This window comes from Oncorhynchus keta, chromosome 33, assembly GCF_023373465.1.
Source record: "Oncorhynchus keta strain PuntledgeMale-10-30-2019 chromosome 33, Oket_V2, whole genome shotgun sequence".
NCBI classification, from domain to species: domain Eukaryota; kingdom Metazoa; phylum Chordata; class Actinopteri; order Salmoniformes; family Salmonidae; genus Oncorhynchus; species Oncorhynchus keta.
This window is the reverse complement of record NC_068453.1, coordinates 9,199,069-9,226,572: the sequence shown is the minus strand read 5'-3', so window position 1 is coordinate 9,226,572 and position 27,504 is coordinate 9,199,069. Positions and strand designations below refer to the sequence as shown.

Genomic DNA, 27,504 nt, shown 5'->3' with positions numbered 1-27,504 from the left:
TTCAAACGCTGCACCTGGTTGGTCAGTTCCCCTACCACGCTGTCCCACTCGTCGAAGCACTGGTGGCATCGTTGGCAGGCGGGGAACTCCCCATGGTACCCTCTGGCACACTGGTTACACCGGGGTCCAGACACACCCTCCACACACACACACTGGCCGGACGAACGGTGGCACTGCTCGCTGGCGATGCCACGCAGGTCACAGTCACACGCTGGAGGGTGAGGGAGAGAGAGAGAAAGAGGAACAGGAGAAGAGAGAAAAGGGTTAAACACATACCTATACTTGACTTGAGGTGAAAACAGTGGTGATGATGGAAAGGAAATGAGGGTACAAGGAAATGAACTCGTACTAATATGAGAACAGGTCTGTGCCCTTTAAAAGCCACCCTAGGAAAACAGAGGTACTGAAAAACTATTAAACGGCTCAAAAGTCTGAGTGTAAATGAACGCACAGGTAGCCTTGACCTCTAAACTCTATCCCCCTTTTGACCCCCCCAGTCTGAAGCACAGCAGAGACAAGCCTTCTAACCTCTAAAGTGTGAGGAGAAGGAGAGAAATAGTGATGGAGTAAGTGAGTGAAAAAATGTGAGGAATGGAGAACAGGAAAGGGTGCATCTAAGCAGTTAGCACCCATTACTGTTGCCTGAGCTTTTGAAGAGGTGATTGATGCACCAACAAAAAAAGTATGACTCAACATACAATTATAAAGCAACCAGCTGCAATAGGATTGTGAGTTTGCTCAACATTTGGTGTACAAACTACTAAGAACACCTGCCCTTTCCATGATATAGACTGACTACAATCACTTATTGATGTCACTTGTTCAATCCACTTCAAAATCAGTGTAGATGAAGGGGAGGAGACAGGTTAAAGAACCATTTTTAAACCTTGGATTGTGTGTGTGTGTGCCATTCAGAGGGTTAATGGGCAAGACTAAATATTTATGTGCCTTTGAACAGGGTGTGGTAGTATGTGCCGTACGCACCGGTTTGTACCAAGAACTACAACGCTGCCGGGTCTCTCACACTCAAAAGTATCCCTTGTGTATCAAGAACGGTCCACCAACCAAAGAACATCAAGCCAACGTGACACTGTGGGAAGCATTGGAGTCAATATGGGCCAGCAACTCTGTGAAACACTTTCAACACCTTGTATGTCCACTGAGGCTGTTCCGAACAGGTAACACGATAATCACAGCCACGTGCGTGGTAGGGTTGCGACTGTTGCAATGACCGTGGCATCTTAATTTACACACACAGGCGCCGTCGTCAAGCCTGTCACTTTACCTCTGACCTCTTAAATCAGACCATGACATGATCCTCTTAACCCAGACATGGTGTCAAACATTTCTCTCTTTATCTCTCTCTCTTTCAAACACACACACACACACACACACACACACACACACACACACACACACACACACACACACACACACACGCAGTATTCACACAGTGCGCTGAGAGGGCGAGGACAGCGACAGGAGGTCAGACTAACTTTACACGCAGTTTGGGAATACTGCAGGAATTCCTAAACCACAGGAATAAGATCACGATTAAGACAGGATTCCTCTGATTTCTAGAACATCTGGCTCTGATTCTCACACGAACCAAGGAGTTATTCCCAGAAATTCACTCTCAAAATCTCCCTCCTCTCTCTCACCGTCTCTCTGAGGGTGTGCCAACTTCTGAGATATACATTTCTCCAGATGCAGTGACTGATGGAAACTGGTCTGTTTGTCAGTCAGTTGTTCAGCAGACAATAAACCATGTAGAGGTGTCGACAGGGAGGAGTAATTTAGAGCCAACTAACACCACACTGGTGACACACATGCACACACTGACACAAGGACAGACATACGCACGAATGCATACATACACCGACAAGCATTTCGCTACACTCGCATTAACATCTGCTAACCATGTGTATGTGACAAATACAATTTGATTTGATACACGCAAACATACAAAACAGAGACTGACACAATGTCTTGGAAATTCAATACTGAGAGAGATTTGGTCATTTCTTCCAACAATCCTCTTTATTTAATATCGATTAATTGGTGCAATAATGAGGCTGGTCGAACCCCCACCCTTGAGTGTTGGACCGAGTAACCTAACCTTTACATAAATGCAGAGTACTATATACAGCTGAAGTCGGAAGTTTTACATACCCCATAACCAAATATATTTAAACTCAGTTTTTCACAATTCCTGACATTTAATCCTAGTAAAAATCCCCGGTCTTAGGTCAGTTAGGATCACCACTTTATTCTAAGAATGTGAAATGTCAGAATAATAGGAGAGAATGATTTATTTCAGCTTTTCTTTCTTTCATCACATTCCCAGTGGGTCAGAAGTTTACATACACTCAATAAGTATTTGGTAGCATTGCCTTTAAATTGTTCAACTTGGGTAAACGTTTCTGGTAGCCTTCCACAAGCTTCCCACAAAAAGTTGGGTGAATTTTGGCCCATTCCTCCTGACAGAGCTACTGTAACTGAGTCCGGTTTGTAGGCCTCCTTGCTCGTAAACACTTTTTTCAGTTCTGCCCACAAATGTTTTATAGGATTGAGGTCAGGGCTTTGTGATGGACACTCCAACATTATTATGCTTAAGCCATTTTGCCACAACGTTGGAAGTATGCTTGGGGTCATTGTCCATTTGGAAGACCCATTTGTGACCAAGCTTTAACTTCCTGACTGATGTCTTGAGATGTTTCTTCAATATATCCCATAATTTTACATCCTCATGATGCCATCTGTTTCATGAAGTGCACCAGTCCATCCTGCAGCGAAGCACTCTCACAACATGATGCTGCCACCCCGTGCTACACCTTATGACAACCAGCGGTTGGTATGGGGATCTTCAGCTTGCAAGCCTCCCCCTTTTTCCTCAAAACATGACGATGGTCATTATGGCCAAACAGTTCTGTTTTTGTTTCATCAGACCATAGGACATTTCTCCAAAAAGGACGATCTTTGTCCCCATGTGCCGTAATCTGTCTTTTTTATGGCAGTTTTGGAGCAGTAGCTTCTTCCTTGCTGAGCGGACATTCAGGTTATGTTGATATAGGACTCTTTTTACTGTGGACATAGATACTTTTGTACCCGTTTCCTCCAGCATCTTCACAAGGTCCTTTGCTGTTGTTCTGGGATTTATTTGCACTTTTCGCACCAAAGTACATTCATCTCTAGGAGACAGAACGCGTCTCCTTCCTGAGCGGTATGACAGCTGCGTGGTCCCATGGTGTTTATGCTTGCGTACTATTGTTTGTACAGATGAACATGGTACCTTCAAGGCGTTTGGAATGAAGGATAAATCAGACTTTTGGAGGTATACACATTTTTTGGGAGGTCTTGGCTGATTTCTTTTGATTTTCCCATGATGTCAAGAAAAGAGGCACTGAGTTTGAAGAGAGGCCTTGCAATACATCCACAGGTACACCTCCAATTGACTCAAATTATGTAAATTAGCAGAAGCTTCTATAGCTATGACACCATTTTCTGGAATTTTCCAAGCTGTTTAAAGGCACAGTCAACTTAGTGTATGTAAACTTCTGACCCACTGGAATTGTGATACAGTGAAGTACAAGTGAAATAATCTGTCTGTAAACAATTGTTGGAAAAATGACTTGTGTCATGCACAAAGTAGATGTCCTAACCGACTTGCCAAAACTATAGTTTGTTAAGAGTGGTTGGAAAACGAGTTTTAATGACCCCTAAGCTTCAGACTTCAACTGTATGGCTGACTCTAACAATGCTCAGTCACGGTTGGTTCAACCCCCCCTCATGCAGATTGGGGCCTCATAAGCCACTCTGGCTTCATCCTGTCGTTATCTGCACATGGGTTGTTGTCTTAACCCCACCCTGACTTAGTTTCCCAGATGCAAGGATGATTTTGAGACAATGAGTGATTGTTCTACTCCTAAACGATCTCTAGTAAAACACATTATTGTCTATGTAATGCAGTCTTTAACCCATTTGTCAGCTCAAGCCATCTCCAGTGACCATACACCCACATTAGCTGCAGGGAACTAGAGTGGAACCCATGAAAACACAGACACTAACAGGACAGAAATATCCTCCTATCTATTAAGCATGCTAACTATTAATATCAAACAAATCAGGTAAATATGCAATTTGTCAATCACAACATGCGTACACACAATGTTAAAACAACACAGATCCACTCTGCTGGAGTCTGATAACACACACACACACACACACACACACACACACACACAGAGAGAGAGAGAGAGAAAACTGCAATGCTACAAAAAAAAAACATAAAACCCGGCTTCCAGCCCAGTCACTCAGGGGAACCACCGGTCATGAGAACGAGACCATGAGAGACTGTTTACACAAACTCTAAGAGACAGATTCAAAAACACACAGAACCCCTCTCTAAGAGTGTTTCTCCAGACCCCAGTAAATTCAGAAGGAGACCCACTTGGAGAGGAAGCAATGACGCACTTAGATACCCTGTTGCACGTGTTTCAGCTTCATGATGCACACAAGTTTAAGGCAGTCATGGGAACGAATCCACACACATATTTTGTACTTTCCACTGACACTCATAATCCCAGCCAGAGAAATTTACCTTGACATTTGACCTCAGGATCTCCCCAGAACTTATCTCGGCATTCGTTGCATTTTCTTCCCCCGAAACCAGGCCTGCATGAGCACTGCCCCGACAGCTAGAAAACACACAACACATCAGCATTATGAACATGCAATATACACTGAGTGTACAAAACATTAAGAACACCTAATATTGAGTTGCCCCCCCCAGCTTCAATTCGTCGGGCATGGACTCTACAAGGTGTTGAAAGCGTTCCACAGAGATGCTGGCCCATGCTTCCCTGGACTCCAATGCTTCCCACAGTTGTGTCAAGTTGGCTGTGTGTCCTTTGGTTGGTGGACCATTCTTGATACACACAGGAAACTGTTGAGTGTGAAAAAGCCAGCAGCGTTGCAGTTCTTTGAACAAACAGGTGCGCCTGGCACATACTACCACACCTTGTTCAAAGGCACTGAAGTCTTTTGTCTTACCCATTCACCCTCTGAATGGCACACATACACAATCCATGTTTCAAATGTCTCAAGGCTTAAAAATCCTCATTTAACCTGTCTCCTCCCTTTCATCTACACTGATTGAAGTGACTTTAACAAGTGACATCAATAAGGGATCCCAGCTTTCACCTGGATTCACCTAGTCAGCCTATGTCATGGAAAGAGCATAATGTTTTGTAAACTCAGTGTACCATCTCTAGGTTAGAGGACGGTGTCCTTGCTACACACTGTACAATGGACAGTGGCCTGTATTATATACAGAGTCCATGAGTAGGAGTGCTGACCTAGGATCAGATCCTTCTGTCCATATCATCTTTTTCAGTATAATCTAAAAGGGAAATCCGATCCTACATCAGCACTCCTATTCTGAAACTATTTGTGAATACGGTCCAGGGTGTTTGCAGCACAAAAAAAAACATGTCTGTATACAAAATAATTGGGTCTAGCTTTCTCCTGTTCTTAGCCCATAAATGGTTGATGGACTTTCTCTGTCTCTGAGTGGAATGTTTGTTTAGCAACCCGAAAGTGTATTCTAAGCCTTCCTTCCTCTATGGAACTCGGCCAGTAAACACACTACTCCTGCTGACAGTGTTTCCCAACCAGGAAAATGGTGTGCTTTCTAATCAGAAAAAACTGAGCCCAAGCCATAGTTACATGTGCTATCAAACCGCTGCAACTTATACAGAACGCGGCAGTCTGTCGGTTTGAAAACCTTCCACAAGTTCTCCCATATCACCCTGCTCCGCCGTAAACTCCACTAGCTTCCAGTTGAATCTCGCATCCACTACAAGACCATGGTACGTGCCTACGAAGCAGCAAGAGGAACTGCCCCTCCCTACCTTCAGGCTATGCTTGAACCCTACACCCAAACCCTCAGTTCTGCCACCTCTAGTCTCTTGGCCCTCCCACTGCTAAGGGAGGGCAGCTCCCACTCAGCCCAGTCAAAGCTCTTCTCTGTCCTGGCACTCCAATGGTGGAAGCAGCTTCCTCCTGAAACTAGGACAGTAGGGCCTGGCCATCTTCTAAAAACATCTGAAACCCTACATCAAATACTACTTCAAATAGTATCTTAAATAATCCCACACACCCCCACCAGCAAATCGCCTCCAAGGTTTTTTAATTTATTTGTATGCATAATAAGGAGATATTCGTGACCGTATACAAAAGTAAACAAGGTTTGAAATGATTATGTTTTAGTAAAATGTTATATCGGTTAAGGCTTCTTGCTATTAATTTGCAGTCTACAAATGATTTGTAACTATGTTCCGGCTCCCTGACCATTCTCTCAAGACAAAAATCATCCCTCAGCTAAATGTAGTTGATGATCCCTGGGCTAAAGCATCTAAACTTGAACAACCTTTTCAGTAATGGGTGAGGTATATCCAAGTAACAGATTGGATAAGGTTAGGAAAATGTATGCTATTTATATTTGTGTATCATAATATGAATTCATCAATTCACATGCAAACACATACAGTGCATTCGGAAAGTATTCAGACCCCTTGACTTTTTCCACAATTTGTTACGTTACAGCCTTTTTATAAAATGTGTTAAATAAAATCCTCATCAATCTACACACAATACCCCATAATGACAAAGTGAAAACAGTTTTTTTTTTTAAATGTTGGCAAATTCAAATGTTATTTATATGGTGGATCCAACCTTCCCAGCTCTGCAGATTCTGGTGTTAAGTGATAGATGGGAGGAGTTGAATGGAGCTGAAGGTTGGGACTGATAAAAATGAACAACAACAAGATAACTAATGTAAAACATACTGTGCCCGTAAAACGTATATATAGGTTAAGAACTTTTGTGAAAGAGCACAGTTTGAAAGAAGTGGCAAATAGAAATCAAACCGGATGGACATCAGAAATAGATGGGAGAGATTGAGGATGGACAGGAGTAAAAACAAACTAAATAGAACTATTGTAAAATAGATTGTGTCCATAAAATATAGTATGTATAAGCTGGAAATACAGGTGTAAGTGTTGTTATTCACTAGTTTGCTCCAATTGGGGGAGGGGAAGAGGGTAAAGATTATATTTTTTATATACACACACACACACACACACAATATACACTACCATTCAAAAGTCTGGGGTCACTTAGAAATGTCCTTGTTTTTGAAAGAAAAGCACAATTTTGTCCATTAAAATAACATAAAATTGATCAGAAATACAGTGTAGACATTGTCTCTTAGGGATGCAGCGAATTTTTGCAGCTTTTTGTTAAAAATCGCGCAAAATTTCAACGTCCTGCTACTCATGCCAGGAATATAGTAAATGCATATGATTAGTATGTGTGGATAGAAAACACTCTGAAGTCTCTAAGACTGGTTACATCATGTCTGTGGCTATAACAGAACGTGTTTAGGAGGCAAAATCCCAAGGAAAACTGTTCACAAAAAACACAAAAAAAATATCCCTCCGCCAGTCTCTGTATTGTACAGCTTCCACACGATATCGCCAGTACTGGCAATTCAGTTGTAGTTTATCCTTGGTGGGATGACAAATAGGCACTTCCTGTCTTCGGGTCCACCGAAGGAAGTTATGAAAGGGAGAATATGGACAATGATTTCAAGACTTGCTGCTATCAAATACAGATCGCCCCGTGATCAATTTGATCGATTATTAACGTTTACTAATACCTAAAGTTGGTTTACAAAAGTAGTTTGAAGTGTTTTGTCAAAGTTTATAGGCAACTTTTTTAATTTTAAAAAATGACGTTGCGCTTTGGAAAGGTGCTTTTTCCTGGATCAGACGTGCTTCATAAATGGACATTTTGGGTATACATGGACGGATTTAAATGGGAAAAAAAGACCCAATTGTGATGTTTATGGGACATATAGGAGTGCCAACAAAGAAGCTCGTCAAAGGTAATGAATGTTTTATATTTTATTTCTGCGTTTTGTGTAGCGCCGGCTACGCTAATTATTCTGTTTACGTCCCCTTTGGGTATTCCGGGGGTTGCATGCTATCAGATAATAGCTTCTCATGCTTTCGCCGAAAAGCATTTTACAAATCTGACATGTTGGCTAGATTCACAACGAGTGTAGCTTCAATTGAGTACCCTGCATGTGTGTTTTAATGAAAGTTTGAGTTGTATCGAGGACTATTAGTTGGCGCTCTGAAATTTCCGCTGATTTTGATGCCTGTACAGGTACCGCAGCCGTAAAAGGTTAATTAATGCTGTAAATGACTATTGTAGCTGGAAACGGCAGATTTTTAATGGAATATCTACATAGGCGAACAGAGACCCATAATCTGCAACCATCACTCCTGTGTTCCAATGGCACGTTGTGTTAATCCAAGTTTAGCATTTTAAAAGGCTAATTGATCATTAGAAAACCCTTTTGCAATTATGTTAGCACAGCTGCCAACTGTTGTTCTGATTAAAGAAGCAATAAAACTGTCCTTCTTTAGAGTAGTTGAGTATCTGGAGCATCAGCATGTGGGTTCGGTTACAGGCTCAAGATGGCCAGAAACAAAAACATTTCTTCTGAAACTCGTCCATCTATTATTGTTCTGAGAAATTAAGGTTATTCCATGCGGGAAATTGCCAAGAAATTTAAGATATTGTACAACGCTGTGTACCACTCCCTTCACAGAACAGAGCAAACTGGCCCTAACCAGAATATTTTTTATTTTACCTTTATTTTACTAGGCAAGTCAGTTAAGAACAAATTCTTATTTTCAATGACGGCCTAGGAACAGCGGGTTAACTGCCTGTTCAGGGGCAGAACGACTGATTTGTACCTTATCAGCTCGGGGATTCGAACTTGAAACCTTTCGGTTACTAGTCCAACGCTCTAACCACTATGCTACCCTGAAAAGAAAGAGGAGTGGGAGGCCCCGGTGCACAACTGAGCCAGAGGACAAGTACATTAGTGTGTCTAGTTTGAGAAACAGACGCCTCACAAGTCCTCAACTGGCAGCTTCATAAAATAGTACCCGCAAAACACCAGTCTCAACTTCAACGGCGAAGAGGCGACTCCAGGAAGCTGGCCTTCTAGGCAGAGTTCTGCTGTCCAGTGTCTGTGTTCTTTTGCCCATCTGAATCTTTTTATTGGAAAGTCTGAGATATGGCTCTTTCTTTGCAACTCTGCCTAGAAGGCCAGCATCCCAGAGTAAAAACAAACAAAATAGAACTATTGTAAAATAAACTGAGTCCATAAAATGTATATAGTATGTATGAGCTGTTAATAAAGGCCTAAGCGTTGTTGTTCACTAGTTTGAGGGGTTGTAGGGTTGGAGGGTAAAGGAAATATATATATTTTTAAGATGTACAGTTGAAGTCGGAAGTTTACATACACCTTAGCCAAATACATTTAAACTCAGTTTTTCACAATCCATGACATTTAATCCCAGTAAAAATGCCCTGTTTTAGGCCAGTTAGGATCACCACTTTATTTTAACAATGTGAAACGTCAGAATAATAGTAGAGAAACTGATTTATTTCAGCTTTTATTCCTTTCATCACATTCCCAGTGGGTCAGAAGTTTACATACACTCAAGTAGTATTTGGTAGCATTGCCTTTAAATTGTTTAACTTTGGTCAAACATTTTGGCTAGCCTTCCACAAGCTTCCCACAATAAGTTGGGTGAATTTTGGCCCTTTCCTCCTGACAGAGCTGGTGTAACTGAGTCAGGTTTGTAGGCCTCCTTGCTCACACACACTTTTTCCGTTCTGCTCACACATTTTTGATAGGATTGAGGTCAGGGCTTTGTGATGGCCACTCCAATACCTTGACTTTATTGTGCTTAAGCCATTTTGCCACAACTTTGGAAGTATGCTTGGGGTCATTGTCCACTTGGAAGACCCATTTGCGAACAAACTTCCTGACTGATGTCTTGAGATGTTGCTTCAATATATTCACATAATTTTTCCATCCTCATGATGCCATCTGTTTTGTGAAGTGCACCAGTCCCTCCTGCAGCAAAGCACCCCCACAACATGATGCTGCCACCCCTGAAAGAATGCGTCTTCTTCCGGCTGCGTGGTCCCATGGTGTTTACACTTGCGTACTATTGTTTGTACAGATGAACATGGTACCTTCAGGCGTTTTGAAATTGCTCCCAAGGATGAACCAGACTTTTTCTTTAACCAGAGGTCTTGGCTGATCTCTTTTGATTTTCCCATGATGTCAAGCAAAGAGGCACCGAGTTTGAAGGTAAGTCTTGAAATACACCCACAAGTACACTTCCAATTTAATCAAATCAAATGTCAATTAGCCAATCAGAAGCCTCTAAAGCCATGACATCATTTGCTGGAATTTTACAAGCTGTTTAAAGGCACAGTCAATGTATGTAAATGTATGACCCACTGGAATCATGATACAGTGAATTATAAGTGAAATAATCTGTCTGTAAACAATTGTTGGAAAAATGACTTGTGTCATGCACAAAGTAGATGTCCTAACCGACTTGCCAAAATTACAGTTTGTTAACAAGAAATTTGTGGAGTGGTTGAAAAACAAGTTTTAATGACTCCAACCTAAGTGTATCTAAACTTCCGACTTCAACTGTATATATACACAGTACCGGTATATACTCTACCGTTCAAAAGTTTGGGGTCACTTAGGAATGTCTTGCTCTTCGACCTTCGCCTCTCCTGAGTCCGTATGGGAGTTGCAGCAATGAGACAAGACTATAACTACCAATTGGATACCACGAAATTGGGGAGAAAAAAAAGGGGTAAAAGTACAACAACAACAAAAAATTCAAGGCACACTTAACCAGCATTCTGCAGCGATACGCCATCCCATCTGGTTTGGGCTTTGTGGGACTATCATTTGTTTTTCAACAGGACAATAACCCAACACACCTCCAGGCTGTGTAAGGGCTATTTTACCAAGAAGGACAGTGATGGAGTGCTGCATCAGATGACCTGGCCTCCACAATCCCCCAACCTCAACCAAATTGAGATGGTTTGGGATGAGTTGGACCGCAGAGTGAAGGAAAAGCAGCCAACAAGTGCTTAGCCTATGTGCAAACTCCTTCAAGGCTGTTTGAAAAAATATTCCAGGTGAAGCTGGTTAAGAGAATGCCAAGAGTGTGAAAAGTTGTCATGAAGGCAAAGGTGGCTATTTGAAGTATCTCAAATATAAAATATATTTTGATTTGTTAAACACTTTTTTGGTCACTACATGATTCCATATGATTAATTTAATAGTTTTGATGTCTTCACTATTATTCTACAATGTAGAAAATTGTAAAAACAAAGAAAACCCCTTGAATTAGTATGTGTTTTTGACCGGTAGTGTAAAACAATATGAGGGATTGGAAGTGATGCAGACAATTACATTTTTTTTAAAGGTACACACCTGTTTATTTAAGGTCCCACAGTTGACAGTGCATGTCAGAGCAAAAACCATGACATGACGTCGAAGGAATTCTCCGTAGAGCTCCGAGACAGGATTGTGTCGAAGCACAGATCTGGGGATGGGTCCCAAAAAAACTCTACAGTGTTGAACGTCACCAAGAACACAGCGGTCTCCATAATTCTTAAATGGAAGAAGTTTGGAACCGCCAAAATTCCTAGAGCTGGCCGCCTGGCCAAAATGAGCAATCGGGGGAGAAGGGCCTTGGTCAGGGAGGTGACCAAGAACCTGATGGTCACTCTGACAGAGCTCCAGAGTTCCTCTGTGGAGATGAGAGTCCTTCCAGATGGGAGTCCTTCCTGCAGCACTTCACCAATCAGAGTTTTATGGTAGAGTGGCCAGACGGAAGCCACTCCTTAGTAAAAAGCACATGACAGCCTGCTTGGAGTTTGCCAAAAGGTACCTAAAGGACACTCAGACCATGAGAAACAAGATTCTCTGGTCTGATATAACCAAGATTGAACTCTTTGGCCTGAATGCCAAAGAGTTCTGGAGGAAACCTGGCACCATCCCTATGTTGAAACATGGTGGTGGCAGCATCATGCTGTGGGGATGTTTTTCAGCGGCAGTGACTGGGAGACTAGTCAGGATCGAGGAAAAGATGAACGGAGCAAGGTACAGAGAGATCCTTGATTAGAACCTGCTACAGAGCGCTCAGGACCTCAGACTTGGGCAAAGGTTCATCTTCCAACAGAACAACGACCCTAAAAACACAGCCAAGACAATGCAGGAGTGGCTTCGGGATAAGTCTCTGAATGTCCTTGAGTGGCCGAGCCAGAGCCCGGACCCGATCGAACATCTCTGGAGAGATCTGAAAATAGCTGTGCAGCAGTGCTCCCCATCCAACCTGACCGAGCTTGAGAGTATCTGCAGAGAAGAATGGGAAAAACTCCCCAAATACAGGTGTGCCAAGCTTGTAGAGTTTAACCCAAGAAGACTTGAGGCTGTAATCACTGCCAAAGGTACATCAACAAAGTACTATTTAAAATGTGATATTTCCACTTTTTTTCTAAAAACCTGTTTTTGTTTTGTCATTATGGGGTATGGTGTGCAGATTGATGAGGGGGGGAAAAATGTCATCCATTTTAGAATAAGGCCGTAACGTAACAAAATGTTGAAATAGTCAAAAGGACTGAATAGTTTCCGAATGTACTGTAGATATTGAAACAACCAATTCCAAAAGAATCTACCTGCAATAGAGCATACTGGGCAATATGATAATGACGGACGTAGTTTTAGTTCAACTCTGGATATTTACACCAACGCTGGGGTTCTTTTACACCACTGAGTGTTAATTGAACCCTTACAGAGTTCATTTAACACCTGAATCAACACTAGAAATGTTACACTGAAAATCAACACGAGGTAACACTGGCCAATTTGCTGTGTATAGATGGGTTGGGTGACTACACGGGGTGTGGGTGTTGTTTTGGAAGGATGAGGTAAAGGAGTGGTCAGTTGTGGCCCTCACCTCGTTGCACGATGTCCCAAAGGAGTGGGTTGGGTCACAGTCACAGGTCTGGCAGCCCTGTCCGCTTCCTATGTTGAACGTATCAGGGGCACAGCGGTCACAGTTCTGGCCAATCACGTTAGGCCGGCAGGGACACTGGCCAGTCTGCAGGTCACAGTGACACTCCACCGGGAATGGACACGCCTCCGACGTCGTGCCCACTGAATAACACATACACCCTACAGAGAGAGAAAGGCAGTTACACACACACAAACACTACATACATACATACACACTGTCTAATTGTACTCACTCCTGCAACTCTGGGTGGCGGCATTGCCGTAGTAACCCAGCTTGCAGCGCTGGCAGCCATAGCCCTCGGTATGGTGCAGGCATTTGAGGCAGACGCCTGTGCGAGCGTCGCAGGACCCCGGGTCCAGCTGGTCAATGTTGTCGCTACACTGGCAGGGCAGACAGCGCCCGCTGGGCACCTGGGGGTTACCATAGTGTCCTGGGGCACACTCGTCACACCTGGCTCCTATGGAAGGGAAGGAAAGGTCAATTCCCAACTGTTTACACACACACACACATAGATCTGTAAGGAAGCAGAACTGTCCTTTGCTTGCAGTATTTAGTATAGCGCAGTCATGGCACAATTGTAAACACTCATAAAACAGTCGTAAACAGTCGTAAACAGTCGTAAACAGTCGTAAACAGTTACAGGCAGTGGACTGGCTTCCTGTTCCAGTGAGAGAAGTATCTGTGGGGTTTGTCACACACTCACTGTCCCTGTAGTTACTACCTGCCCATTATAACCAAGACCAGAGGGGATTCAGCTAGCTCTGTAATTTCAGAGAAAATGTGAACTAGGACCTGGAGAACAATGTGTGACATGGTGTGTGTCTGATGTGGTGTGTGTATGATGTGGTGTGTGTGTGTGTGTGTCTATCTATCTAACCTCTGTATCCAGGGCTGCAGACACAGACCAGCTGGTAGTTGTTGGCGGTCTGGTAGCAGCCGTCTGCATACTGGCGTCCGCTCCCTGGCCCATCTGGACACATGCAGGGGCGGCAGTGACCCCCCAAACCCAACACTGGGTCGCCGTGGTAACCATCCAGACACCTGTAGGTACGGGGTAAGACATGATAAGAGGCACGGAAAACACTCACATACACACAAACACGGTTGGTACTGAAAGCATGACGGTGAAATATGCAGTTGTGCCCTACACTGTGGTTTGGTGTGCGGTATATTAGCTAGCTATTATTTTTATATGGTATAATTTCACACAGTACCTTTCACACATGTGCCCGGTGGTGGAGGCGCGGCAGCCCTGGCACTCCCCAGTCTGAGGGTGGCAGAAGTCGCTGTTGCCGTTGCACTGGCAGGGCCGGCATTGAGGGAAGCCCCAGTAGCCTGGCAGGCAGTGGGCACACTGACGCCCTGATGCCCCTGGCACACACTCACACTGACCTGTGGCCTCGTGGCAGAAAGCGTTCACAGAACCCACAGGGTTACACTCACAGGCTGGGGAGAGAGGAGTGAGAGGGAGGGAGGGAATAACAGGGAGAGGGGAAGGAGGGGTGGAGGAAAGAGGAAGAAGAGGGGGGAAAGGGATATAAAATACCACACAAGTTGGAATCTCAACCCCAGTCTCCCCCTGACCTTTAACCTCTGACCCCATGCTTGTCTGTCACTCACGTCGGCATCCTGAGGGGCTGAACTGGAAGGTGGCGGGGGCACAGCGGTCACAGTTCCTGCCCGCCATGTTGGGCCGACACCGGCACTGCCCGCCTCTGGGGTCGCACACCGCACTGAGCGAGCCCTGGGAGTCACACTGGCACGCTAGAGAGTAAGAGAGAGTAAGAGAGAGTGAGTAAGAGAGAGAGAGAGAGAGAGAGAGAGAGAGAGAGAGAGAGAGAGAGAGAGAGAGAGAGAGAGTAAGAGAGAGAGAGAGAGAGAGAGTAAGAGAGAGAGAGAGAGAGTAAGAGAGAGAGAGAGAGAGAGAGAGAGAGAGAGAGAGAGAGAGAGAGAGAGAGAGTAGAGAGAGAGAGAGAGTGAGTGAGAGAGAGAGAGAGAGTAAGAGAGAGAGAGAGTGAGTGAGAGAGAGAGTGAGTGAGAGAGAGAGAGTGAGTAAGAGAGAGAGTGAGTGTGTAAGAGAGAGAGTGAGTGAGTGAGTAAGAGAGAGAGAGAGTGAGTGAGTGAGTAAGAGAGAGAGTGAGTGAGTGAGTAAGAGAGAGAGTGAGTGAGTAAGAGAGAGAGTGAGTGAGTAATTATTATTATTTTTTTTAAATTTTACCTTTATTTAACCAGGCAAGTCAGTTAAGAACATATTCTTATTTTCAATGACGGCCTGGGAACAGTGGGTTAACTGCCTGTTCAGGGGCAGAACGACAGATTTGTACCTTGTCAGCTCGGGGGTTTGAACTCGCAACCTTCCGGTTACTAGTCCAAAGCTCTAACCACTAGGCTACGCTGCTGGAACGCAGCAATGCGAGTTGTTGTTGCTGTATGAATATTAGGAATGCTTCAGGAAGAAAATTATTGATTACTAATGATAAACAGACTCACTGAAAACATGCACTCTCACACACAAACATACAGACTAACCCCCCTTCCATCGAACCCCACACACACACACACAAAGCCCCGTTTCCTACCCATAGCCCCCTGGTGTAGCAGGGCAGACACACTGAAGATGTAGTCGTTACAGATGTCCGTCATGGGGCTCTTGATGACGCTCTGGCTGCTCTCCAGACAGCGGTACCTCTGGAACGTATCCCACGCCTCCTCGCCCTGAGAACCCTCAAACAACTCCAGCTCATGTACCCGCGGAATCAACACCAACTAGAGGGAGGGAGGGAGGGAGGGAGGGAGGGAGGGAGGGAGGGAGGGAGGGAGGGAGGGAGGGAGGGAGGGAGGGAGAAGGGAAGGGTAGGAGGAGAGTAAGTAAGTGAGAGATGGATAAAGACAGAGGGCTTGTCGTAGAGATACGACAAGTCTGTTGTTCCACACTACATTGACTATAACCTGACTACACGCAGGGATGTTTTCCACACTGACTCGTGTGTGTGTGTCTGTGTATTAGCGGAAAGTACAGTTTATCAGACTGTATGGAGCGTGGTTTGCGACTGCTACTTACAGAGTCGATGAGTGTGTAGGGGCTTTGGACGTCACTGAGAGAGGAGTAGAGAGGCAGACTGAGGCGCAGGGTGTAGTTCCGTCCCTTGTCCAGACACACAGGCCTCAAGAGCATCACATGTCTGAAACACACACACACACAGAGGAGAGTAAGGTGTACGGTTGGAACGACAATAGAGGTGGTGTGTGTGTGTGTGTGTGTGTGTGTGTGTGTGTGTGTGTGTGTGTGTGTGTGTGTGTGTGTGTGTGTGTGTGTGTGTGTGTGTGTGTGTGTGTGTGTGTGTGTGTGTGTGTGTGTGTGTGTGTGTGTGTGTGTGTGTGCGCGCGCGTGCGTGCGTGTATGAAGGTGGAAGTAAGGGTGTATTGTAGGGACTAGGGAGGAGATGTGTGCCACTTGGGTGCCTACCTGGATCCTGGAGGAAGAGACACCGACTGCTGATCTCCTCCTGGTAGCGTGTTTTCACAAGGACTGACTGGCTGCCCCACTCTCATTGAGTACGGACGTATCACTCTGATCTCCACCTGCTCCCACTGCTCAGGCAACTACAGCAACACACACGCAATATCACACATTGCAGACGGTAGAGAAAACTGCGTGTTAGCATGTGTGTGTTCGCGTGTTCTTATGTGTGTTTGCATGTTCGTATATATGTGTGTGTGTGTGTGTGTGTGTGTGTGTGTGTGTGTGTGTGTGTGTGTGTTGTGGTTCATAGCGGATCAGCACGTCGTAGTCCATGGAGTCAGGTAGGTTGTTGATGTGGAACTCCAGGTGGGCTCCCTCAGGTACGTTGACAAACCCTGCCCCTGTCCAGGTCGGACTACGGTTCAGAGGATAGGGCCTGGGAACCACAGTCACACCCTAAGAGAGAGAGAGATACGACCGATTTAAAAAAATACTGTGTCAGAGAGATCGAAAGAGAGAGGTCAACACACACACAGACACTCACAGGGCCGTGCTTGGCGTCCTCGGCCTCGTAGGTGTAGTGGTCCAGGGAGATGAAGTAGTATCCTGACTCCAGCTGGTCACAACGCCTCCCATACATGTGTTCTCGACACTGACACTGGCCTGATATCGGAGAACAACTAGAGATGGAGGGAGAGAGAGGGGGAGGAAGAGAGAGGGGACAATAGGGAGATAGATAAATAGGGAGAGCAACAGAATGAGAAACTGATTGTTAGTAAATATCCAATATCTACAGATACATTTCTGCAACAATGCACTTCGGGCGAGGTGGAATTAGGAAGAGTAGTTGTGCTGTGATTGGATCATACGAGTAGAGACATGACGCGATTGGTTAAAACGTACTCATTGTTGACGGCTCCGCCCTGGTCGCAGTCACATGGTCTGCAGCCGTCCATGTCATTGCTCAGCCCCCAGTGACGCGGCTGCAGGAACAAATGAATAGAGATATACAGTGCCTTGCGAAAGTATTCGGCCCCCTTGAACTTTGCGACCTTTTGCCACATTTCAGGCTTCAAACATAAAGATATAAAACTGTATTTTTTTGTGAAGAATCAACAACAAGTGGGACACAATCATGAAGTGGAACGACATTTATTGGATATTTCAAACTTTTTTAACAAATCAAAAACTGAAAAATTGGGCGTGCAAAATTATTCAGCCCCTTTACTTTCAGTGCAGCAAACTCTCTCCAGAAGTTCAGTGAGGATTTCTGAATGATCCAATGTTGACCTAAATGACTAATGATGATAAATACAATCCACCTGTGTGTAATCAAGTATCCGTATAAATGCACCTGCACTGTGATAGTCTCAGAGGTCCGTTAAAAGCGCAGAGAGCATCATGAAGAACAAGGAACAGGAACAGGAATTTGGATACAAAAATATTTCCCAAGCTTTAAACATCCCAAGGAGCACTGTGCAAGCGATAATATTGAAATGGAAGGAGTATCAGACCACTGCAAATCTACCAAGACCTGGCCGTCCCTCTAAACTTTCAGCTCATACAAGGAGAAGACTGATCAGAGATGCAGCCAAGAGGCCCATGATCACTCTGGATGAACTGGAGAGATCTGAGGTGGGAGACTCTGTCCATAGGACAACAATCAGTCGTATATTGCACAAATCTGGCCTTTGTGGAAGAGTTGCAAGAAGAAAGCCATTTCTTAAAGATATCCATAAAAAGTGTTGTTTGAAGTTTGCCACAAGCCACCTGGGAGACACACCAAACATGTGGAAGAAGGTGCTCTGGTCAGATGAAACCAAAATTGAACTTTTTGGCAATAATTCAAAACGTAATGTTTGGCGTAAAAGCAACACAGCTCATCACCCTGAACACACCATCCCCACTGTCAAACATGGTGGTGGCAGCATCATGGTTTGGGCCTGCTTTTCTTCAGCAGGGATAGGGAAGATGGTTAAAATTGATGGGAAGATGGATGGAGCCAAATACAGGACCATTCTGGAAGAAAAACTGATGGAATCTGCAAAAGACCTGAGACTGGGACGGAGATTTGTCTTCCAACAAGACAATGATCCAAAACATAAAGCAAAATCTACAATGGAATGGTTAAAAAATAAACATATCCAGGTGTTAGAATGGCCAAGTCAAAGTCCAGACCTGAATCCAATCGAGAATCTGTGGAAAGAACTGATAACTGCTGTTCACAAATGCTCTCCATCCAACCTCACTGAGCTCGAGCTGTTTTGCAAGGAGGAATGGGAAAAAATGTCAGTCTCTCGATGTGCAAAACTGATAGAGACATACTCCAAGCGACTTACAGCTGTAATCGCAGCAAAAGGTGGCGCTACAAAGTATTAACTAAAGGGGGCTGAATAATTTTGCACGCCCAATTTTTCAGTTTTTGATTTGTTAAAAAAGTTTGAAATATCCAATAAATGTCGTTCCACTTCATGATTGTGTCCCACTTGCTGTTGATTCTTCACACAAAAATACAGTTTTATATCTTTATGTTTGAAGCCTGAAATGTGGCAAAAGGTCGCAAAGTTCAAGGGGGCCGAATACTTTCACAAGGCACTATAAACACACACACACACACACACTGCAGACAAACAGTGACGGGGTCGGTAAGTCCCTCACCAGACACTGGTTACAGTTCCTGCCGGTGACAAGGCGTTTGCAGAAGCAGTTTCCTGTGTCCATGTCACATGGGCTTCCTCCAGGTAGCGTTCCCAGAGGGTTACAGGTACACTCTGCCAAAGACACACGTCAAATAAACAATGAGAGACAAAAAGATAGGGGTGTGTGTGTGTGTGTGTGAGAGAGACTCACGCAGGCAGCCGTTTGGGCCCTGTCCCAGGCCATAGTGTCCCTGTCTACAGTGGTCGCAGCGCTCTCCCTCCACACTGGTCTTACAGCGACACTGTCCTGCTATCAGACCAGCAGACACGTCTGTCCGGCCGTCACACGCACCACCCTGCAGGGAGCCCGCCGGGTCACAGCTACATGCTACAGACAGAGGGAGAGGGAGGGAGGTGAGTGAGAGGAAAAAGACAGGAAGGAATGCGAGGGGACTGGGAGGGTGTGAGGGAGAGTGATGAGGGAGTTGAAGGATGCCGAAAGAGTTTGGGGAGGGTATTGGGAGATGGAGAGACGAAGGAGAGCGAGAAAAGAGGACAGAGACTCCGACAATACATTCAGACTTTTAAGTTCAGAGACAGAGATCAAAGGGCGAGTTGAGAGTTGACAGGTCAGTGGTCAAAGGTGAGGCCAGCAAACTCCTGGCCCTTGTCATGGGTCACAGACAGACTGTGACGTACGTTCACAGATGTTGGGGTCTCTCAGGTGTCTTTCGGGGTGCTGGTAGTAGAAGGGTCTGCACTGCTCACACTGACGCCCCGTGGTCTCGTGTTGACACTCATCACACACTCCTCCACTCACGTTCCCCGTAGACAGATACACAGCCATGTCGAAGTGACATGACCTGGAGTGGTGGTTACACTCGCACACTGGGAGAAGGAGAGAGACAGAGAGGGAGAGAGAGAGCGAGAGAGATAGAGATGGACAGGGAGAGGGGCCAGAGAGAGAGAGAGAAATAGAGAGAAAATGTTGTTTAAACATATTTTGCACTTCAAAAGACTATCAACAGGACGGAATGAGGGAGATTCCTGTTGAATAGTTTGATATATCTGGAACGGAATGATCCAGACTGTATATATCTGGCACAGTGTGATCAGTGTGTGTGTGTGTGTGTAAGTTTCTCACTCTTGCAGGCATTGGTGTTGTGTCCCTCTGCAGGCCTCCAGGGCAGGTCGTTGTAGAAGTCCTTACAGTGCTCACAGTTCAGACCCTCTGTGTTGTGGTTACACATGCAGTGACCATGGACCTGGATACACACAAGCACGCACACAGAGAGAGAGAAACACTTGTTTTAGAGGCGCAGGCACCGAACACTAGAGAAAAGTAACTTGAGTCATCTCCCTCTTAATGGTCACGCAACCTATTAGGAGAACGTGTGTGTGTTGTATCGTGTGTGTGTGTGTGTGTGCCTGTTTCACTCACCATGCCCTCTGTGCCTACATGTATCCCATCGACAGGGGCACACTTGGAGGCATGTCCGTAGCAGAAGCAGTTGCCGCGGACGACCATGTCGAAGAGGGCATAATAGTATTTCTCTGTGACCTCGTCTCTGGAGTCCAGCAGGTTGTCACCCAGTGTGTGGAGCTTACTGAACTGGACACGCAGGTTAGTGATCTTCAGCATGTCTACACACACACACAATCGGAATAAAGGCAGACTTATTACCAGTCCTGATGTAACGGCCCATCTAAAACAGCAGTTATAGGAATGTTTCTATAGGTTACTGTGTCTTTATATATTAGGTTCTGGATCTTCTCCAAGCTCATCTCTACGACCTCTGACCCTAAAGATGTGGGATCCTGCTTCTGAAGGCTCCCTACACATGTGGTGAATACCACATACTTAACATGAGGGGCTCTCTGTGTAAGTGTGCGTGTGTGTGAGTTTGGGTATGAATGAGGCGCTAAAGTGTGTGTGTGTGTGTGTGTGTGTGTGTGTGTGTGTGTGTGTGTGTGTGTGTGTGTGGCTTCTACATGTGAAATTCCATAAGAGGTGCCAGGATAACCTGACCTCTAACCCCTGCCCTGCTGTGTTGCCTTGACTACCGCCACTACTCAGACTTTGGTTTTCACACTTAGAAAATGATTTGTTGCAGTACTAACTGGATCGTATGTAGCAATTGAGATATGCCACCTCTAGCCTGGTGTTGTACTGTAGTTACTTACTCTGTATCCTGGGACTGTAAGGGTCTTCAATCTCAAACGCTGGGTCCAGCACCCTGAATATCACCTGATAGAGAGGGACAGAGATTGTAAAAATGTTGTAATTCAATGAGAGACTAACTCTTGAAGCATTATGGAGCCACATCTTCTACCCCCTCTCTTGCAAAAGCTCAAAGGCCAGACAGAGATGCACACCTCTCCCTCTGCGGACGGCTCTATGTCAGAGTAGCGTGAGTCACAGATGATGCCGTCCACTTTGACCATGGGTCCCACGGATATCCCAGGGAAGGCGGACTCACAGTCGTAGCTATAGTAACGGTACACCTGCCACTTCTTCCCAAAATCCATGGAACGCTCGATCACCATGGTAGCCGGACGGAACGTCTACCAATCAAAGAGATCATTCTAATTCGTAAACACCAGAAATACAACACATATAAAAGGAATAGTTTCTTGACCACGTGACCCGAACAGGGAAAACTCGTGTCCTAATATTAGAACACAGAAAGAAAAAGAGCGAATGAGAACAAGAATGAAAGAGAGTGTCCAGACCAGATCAGAGACACATGGAGGTTCTAAAGGAAGCTGAATAGGCTTCTGATGCCAGCAGTACAGAGTATAGTGTTTTACAGCAGCCCTCTCTACCATCCATCTCAAGAGACTAGGGACATTTTCCACATACCTCGAACACAGTGAGTGTGTGCGTGTGTGTTTGTGTGTGGCCACCTTAAAGGTCATGATGAGATGTGTGAAGTGGAACTCAGCTTCCAGGTTCAGTTGAATGGTCACATTCTCCACACCTGCAGCACAGGAAAACAAACACACAACACACACACACTGAGAAAGGCATCCCATGACAGACATATCAGTTCACTGGTCACGATGGCAACACCCATCCGTAGCACGCGCTCCAGCAGGTGTATCTCACTGATCATCCCTAAAGCCAACACCTCATTTGGCCGCCTTTCGTTCCAGTTCTCTGCTGCTTGTGACTGGAACGAATTGCAAAAATCGCTGAAGTTGGAGACTTTTATCTCCCTCACCAACTTCAAACATCTGCTATCTGAGCAGCTAACTGATCGCTGCAGCTGTACATAGTCTATTGGTAAATAGCCCACCCATTTTCACCTACCTCATCCCCACACTGTTTTTATTTATTTACTTTTCTGCTCTTTTGCACACCAATATCTCTACCTGTACATGACCATCTGATCATTTATCACTCCAGTGTTAATCTGCAAAATTGTAATTATTCGCCTACCTCATGCCTTTTGCACACAATGTATATAGACTCCCCTTTTTTTTCCTACTGTGTTATTGACTTGTTTATTGTTTACTCCATGTGTAACTCTGTGTTGTCTGCTCACACTGCTATGCTTTATCTTGGCCAGGTCGCAGTTGCAAATGAGAACTTGTTCTCAACTAGCCGACCTGGTTAAATAAAGGTGAAATAAAAAATTGTTTTTTTAAAATCCTGCTTTATGTCAAGAGTTACAGACCCATAAACACAATTAGTGAGTCTGCCAAAATCTCTGCTAACACACACACACAGGACATTTGACCATGTCAATTGTTCTTTCTACCACACCCATGTGACGAATTGATCCGTTGCCGTGGTAACATGTGCGTATAGGGACTAATGCAGCGGGATAAGGAAATCCCAACCCCTGCTTTTCCGTGTTTCGTCCTTGCTGGTATTCCCGGACCATCTGGGCATCCGGCTGTGGCTCCTTCCATGACTCAACAATGGACACTTTATCCTCCACATCTGTCAGAAGACTCAGCAATGAATAAACAAAGCCACTCAGACAAGAATACCTCAGTCTCTCATTACGTTGCCCAGTTGCAAGTATGTGTGCGAGGGAGTGTGTGTGCATGTGTGTATTACAGGGAACAATGCGGCCATGTCGTGTCAGCAGTGTTTATATACAGCTGTTTCTAAAACCTGTTCACCTGTATATCCTCTGCCCTGAAGCCTGCTCTGATTGGCTGAGCTGTGTTGCTCTGTGATCTGCTCTATTCACCGTACCGCCCCCTGTTCCCATGAGAACACATTTAGCACGCACTCACACACTGACCATTCTCTCACAGCTGGACTTCAACTTGACACACACACACACACACATTTGTTTTACTATCCTTGTGGGGACCAAGCAATTGATTCCCATTCAAAATCCTATTTTCCCTAAACATACTTGTTTATTTGGATTCCCATTAGCTTTTGCAGAAGCAGCAGCAACTCTTCCTGGGTTCTACAAAAAAAACATTACAAATAACAAAACACTGATACACAAGGACACTAACACAAATTTTAAATACAACGATATACAAACAATACAACAAATACATTATAGAAACAATACAACTAAAACAAGGGATGTGTGGGTTAGTGTGTGTCTATGTGTGTATGTTTGTCTCCTCGGTTCCATGAGTTGTTGTTAAATCCACTTTTTAAAGATCATTTTGCTGTTTGCTTTAGTAAATTGGAGACGGAAGGGAGTTCCATGCGATCATGGCTCAGAATAAAACTGTGTGTTGCCGTCAATTTGTTTTGGACTTGGGACCTGTGAAGAGCCCCTTGGTGGCATGTATTGTGGGTTATGCACCTGTACATAGCCCATCTGTAAATAGCCCATCCAACTACCTCATCCCCATACTGTTGTATGTATCTTTATTTTGCTCCTTTGCACCCCAGTATCTCTACTTGCACATTCATCTTCTGCACATCTATCACTCCAGTGTTTAATTGCTATATAGTAATTATTTCACCACTATGGCCTATTTATTGCCTGATACCTACCTTATCCTACCTCATTTGCACACACTGTATATATAATTTTGTTTGTTTATTCCATGTGTAACTTTGTTGACATGTTGTTTGTGTCGCACTGCTTTGCATCATCTTGGCCAGGTCGCAGTTGTAAATGAGAACTTGTTCTCAACTAACCTACCCGGTTAAATAAAGGTTAAATAAAAAATGAAAGAATGTATGGGTGTCTGAGCCGAATGTTATTTCATTATGGAGACAATCTGGAATTTGTGTCACAGTAATATTTCTTATAAAAACTAGGAGAGAAGCAGAGAATCTCTCATCAACACTGAACCAGGAAAGACTGCCATGCATGTTGTTGACGCTAGTTCTGTACGCGCAGTTAAGGGCAAGGCTTGCTGCATTGTTGTGAGCCAGCCACAGCTTTGTTAGGTCTTTCTTTGCTGCACTTAACCATATTACCGGACAGTAATCAAGATGGGACAAGACCAGAGCCTGAACAACTACTACAGTTGATTTATGTCAAAAAACACAGAACATCTTTTAATAACAGACATACCTCTCCCCATCTTCACAACAACTTTGTCAATTTGACTTGACCATGATAAATTACCATCCAATGTTATACCTAGGAGGTTAGCTTTCTCAACTTGCTCAATAGTCACACCCTTTATGTACAACTCCAGTTAAGGTGTAGGTCTTCAAGAAGGTTTTGAACCAAATACGATGCTTTTAGTTGTCGTCACGCCCTGATCTGTTTCACCTGTCCTTGTGCTTGTCTCCACCCCCTCCTGGTGTCGCCCATCTTCCTAATTATTCCCTGTGTTGACTGTCTGCTTGTTGCCAGTACGTCTTGTTCGTTCAAGTTTGCCAGCATTTTTCCAGTCAGCGCCTATTGCATTCCATCCTCTCTTTGCTAGTCCTCCCGGTTTTTACCTTTGCCTGTCCTGACCCTGTACCTGCCCGCCTGACCTCTCTGCCTGACCCTGAGCCTGCCTGCTGTCCTGTACCTTTGCTCCACCTCTGGATTACTGCACCCTGCCTGTCCCTGACCCCAAGTCCGCTTGCTGTCCTTTTCCTTACCCTGGATGTTTGACCCCTGCCTGTCTTGACCTGTCTTTGCCTGCCCCTGTTGCTACAATACAATAAACAGTGTTACTTCGACAGTCTGCATCTGGGTTTTATCTTGATCTCTGATAGTTTTAGATGTATTTAAGACCCGTTTATTATTAAAATCACCCATTCTGACACTGACTAACTCCTTATTTAGAATTTCAGTGAGCTCACTGGCTTTGGGTGCTGTCATGTAAAATGTGGAATCATCCGTATACTTAGTCATTCTTGCTTCTAGAGAAGAGTAATGGCCCAAGGCAACTTCCCTGAGGGACACTGCACTGTACATATCTGATCTTAGAGAAGATTATATCGAAGAACACGCTCTGGGTTCTATTGGATAAATAACTCTCCAACCATGTGAAAGTAGGTGATGTAAACCCATAGCAAGTTACTTTATGATCAATAACATCAAAGGCTGCACTGAAATCTAACAATACAGTTCCAACTATCATCTTCTTATCAATTTATTTTAACCAATCATCTGTCATCTGAGTCAGTGCAGTACAAGTTGAGTGCCCTTCTCTATATGCATGCTGAAAGTCAATAGTTAACAGTATTGTATTGTATTTGGGGTCAAACACAATCCTCTCCATCAGTTTACTAAGAACAGGCAGCAAACTGATTGGGCGGCTGTTAGAGCCAGCAAAGGTGCCTTACTATTTTAAGGCAGTGGAATTACTTTAGCTTCCTTCCATGCCTGTGGGGACACACTCTCCCTTTAGTCTTTGGTTAAAGATATAGCAAATAGTGGTGGCAATATAGGGTGTGTTAGTAAATTCAATCTGGAGTGCCAAAGCCCGCTCAGAGTGTGCTCTGGGCATTCGTAAATTCAGCGTGTTGTCAGATTGTCCGTTCATAAATTCAGAACGTTTCGCTCTCGGAGTGTTCAGAGCGCACACTGGACGAGGAGTAGGGTTGATCTGAGCGTTCTGACCTCACAACGGCCGTCAAGCACCTAAGCTAACGTTGGCTAGCTACTTCGACACAAATGAGAGAACACCTCACTCTGACCATTTTACTCGCTCTAGCAGAGCTGGTTGGGCTGTTTTCATGTTATCCAGAGCTGACTAACTGTGCTACTGGCAACAATTTAAATCAGATTTTTTGCAGACATTCACTGAAACCGGCCATATTCAACGGGTGTTGAGCGTTCGTAAAGTTATTCTGCGCTCTGCTCCGAAATCGGAGTAGAGAGCCAGAGTGAATTTACAAACGCACCCATAGTCTGCTACCACTCTCAATAGTTTCCCATCAAAGTTGTCTATACCTGGTGGCTTATCATTGATGGATAACAATAATTAATCCCACACTAATTTGACCGAATTCACAAAGCAATCCTTCTCTTTCATTATGAGATTTTTTATTTAAAAAAATTATGGATCACTGTTCAATGTTGTCATTTCACTTCTGAGTTTTTCCACTTTACTAGTGAAATAGTTACTGAAAGCAGGTGGAGATGAACCAGGAGCTGGGGAGGTTCCCGAGGAGTCACTGTCAGGACCGGCAGGGAGAGTGGGCTCGATTCCTTCCATAGGTGGAGTACGCCCAGAACTCGCTACATCACTCCTCCACTGGGCTGACCCCTTCCAGTGTGTTCTGTGTTTTCAGCCGGCCCTGGCTCCGTGGACCCCTTCCAGTGTGTTCTGTGTTTTCAGCCGGCCCTGGCTCCGTGGACCCCTTCCAGTGTGTTCTGTGTTTTCAGCCGGCCCTGGCTCCGTGGACCCCTTCCAGTGTGTTCTGTGTTTTCAGCCGGCCCTGGCTCCGTGGACCCCTTCCAGTGTGTTCTGTGTTTTCAGCCGGCCCTGGCTCCGTGGACCCCTTCCAGTGTGTTCTGTGTTTTCAGCCGGCCCTGGCTCCGTGGACCCCTTCCAGTGTGTTCTGTGTTTTCAGCCGGCCCTGGCTCCGTGGACCCCGGGCCAGACAGAAGCTCATGCGGTTGATGAGTGGTTCAGGCACGCAGAAGAAGTGTGGAGCGATGCTCACGCTGAGACCCTGGTTCGTGGGGCCGTTCAAGGTTCTCCGGAGGGTCAACGAGGTGATGAATAGGTTACAGTATCCCAGTCACTACCGTATTTCACCTTTTCATGTCTCCATTCTCAGGCCGGTGGTTCCTGGTCCCCTAGCTGATGCTACCCCCCACGACAACCCTCCACTCCTCCGGACATCGAGATGGGGTCCGGTTTATTCCGTCAGCTCTCTACTGGACTCCCAATGTCGTGGGGGTCGGCTCCAGTATCTGGTGGACTGGGAGGGGGTATGGCCCAGAGGAGCGGTGTTGGGTTCCTGTGGAGGACATTCTGGATCCTAACATCATCAGTGATTTCCACTAATCTAGTATAAATGGTACATTTG

The 27,504-nt window shown here is 45.0% G+C and overlaps 1 protein-coding gene across 3 annotated transcripts in view; it reads right to left on the bottom strand.

Moving 5' to 3' along the window:
* Positions 1-27,504, bottom strand: part of LOC118365929 (laminin subunit beta-1-like) — a 39,894-nt gene that overhangs the window by 4,293 nt on the left and 8,097 nt on the right. For all 3 annotated transcript variants that reach the window (XM_052491825.1, XM_052491826.1, XM_052491827.1), the window contains 21 exons: positions 21,993-22,066; positions 21,462-21,650; positions 21,270-21,333; positions 20,527-20,729; positions 20,230-20,350; positions 19,785-19,973; positions 19,297-19,473; positions 19,105-19,217; positions 17,350-17,429; positions 16,991-17,126; positions 16,744-16,902; positions 16,450-16,586; positions 16,045-16,165; positions 15,563-15,749; positions 14,604-14,747; positions 14,198-14,429; positions 13,861-14,024; positions 13,216-13,440; positions 12,924-13,141; positions 4,601-4,697; positions 1-211 (listed from right to left, as the gene is read on the bottom strand). The exon at positions 1-211 is cut by the window's left edge and continues 159 nt beyond it. In XM_052491825.1, the coding sequence (XP_052347785.1) occupies positions 1-211; positions 4,601-4,697; positions 12,924-13,141; positions 13,216-13,440; positions 13,861-14,024; positions 14,198-14,429; positions 14,604-14,747; positions 15,563-15,749; positions 16,045-16,165; positions 16,450-16,586; positions 16,744-16,902; positions 16,991-17,126; positions 17,350-17,429; positions 19,105-19,217; positions 19,297-19,473; positions 19,785-19,973; positions 20,230-20,350; positions 20,527-20,729; positions 21,270-21,333; positions 21,462-21,650; positions 21,993-22,066 (3,241 nt within the window). The remainder of the gene's footprint in view (positions 212-4,600; positions 4,698-12,923; positions 13,142-13,215; positions 13,441-13,860; positions 14,025-14,197; positions 14,430-14,603; positions 14,748-15,562; positions 15,750-16,044; positions 16,166-16,449; positions 16,587-16,743; positions 16,903-16,990; positions 17,127-17,349; positions 17,430-19,104; positions 19,218-19,296; positions 19,474-19,784; positions 19,974-20,229; positions 20,351-20,526; positions 20,730-21,269; positions 21,334-21,461; positions 21,651-21,992; positions 22,067-27,504) is intronic.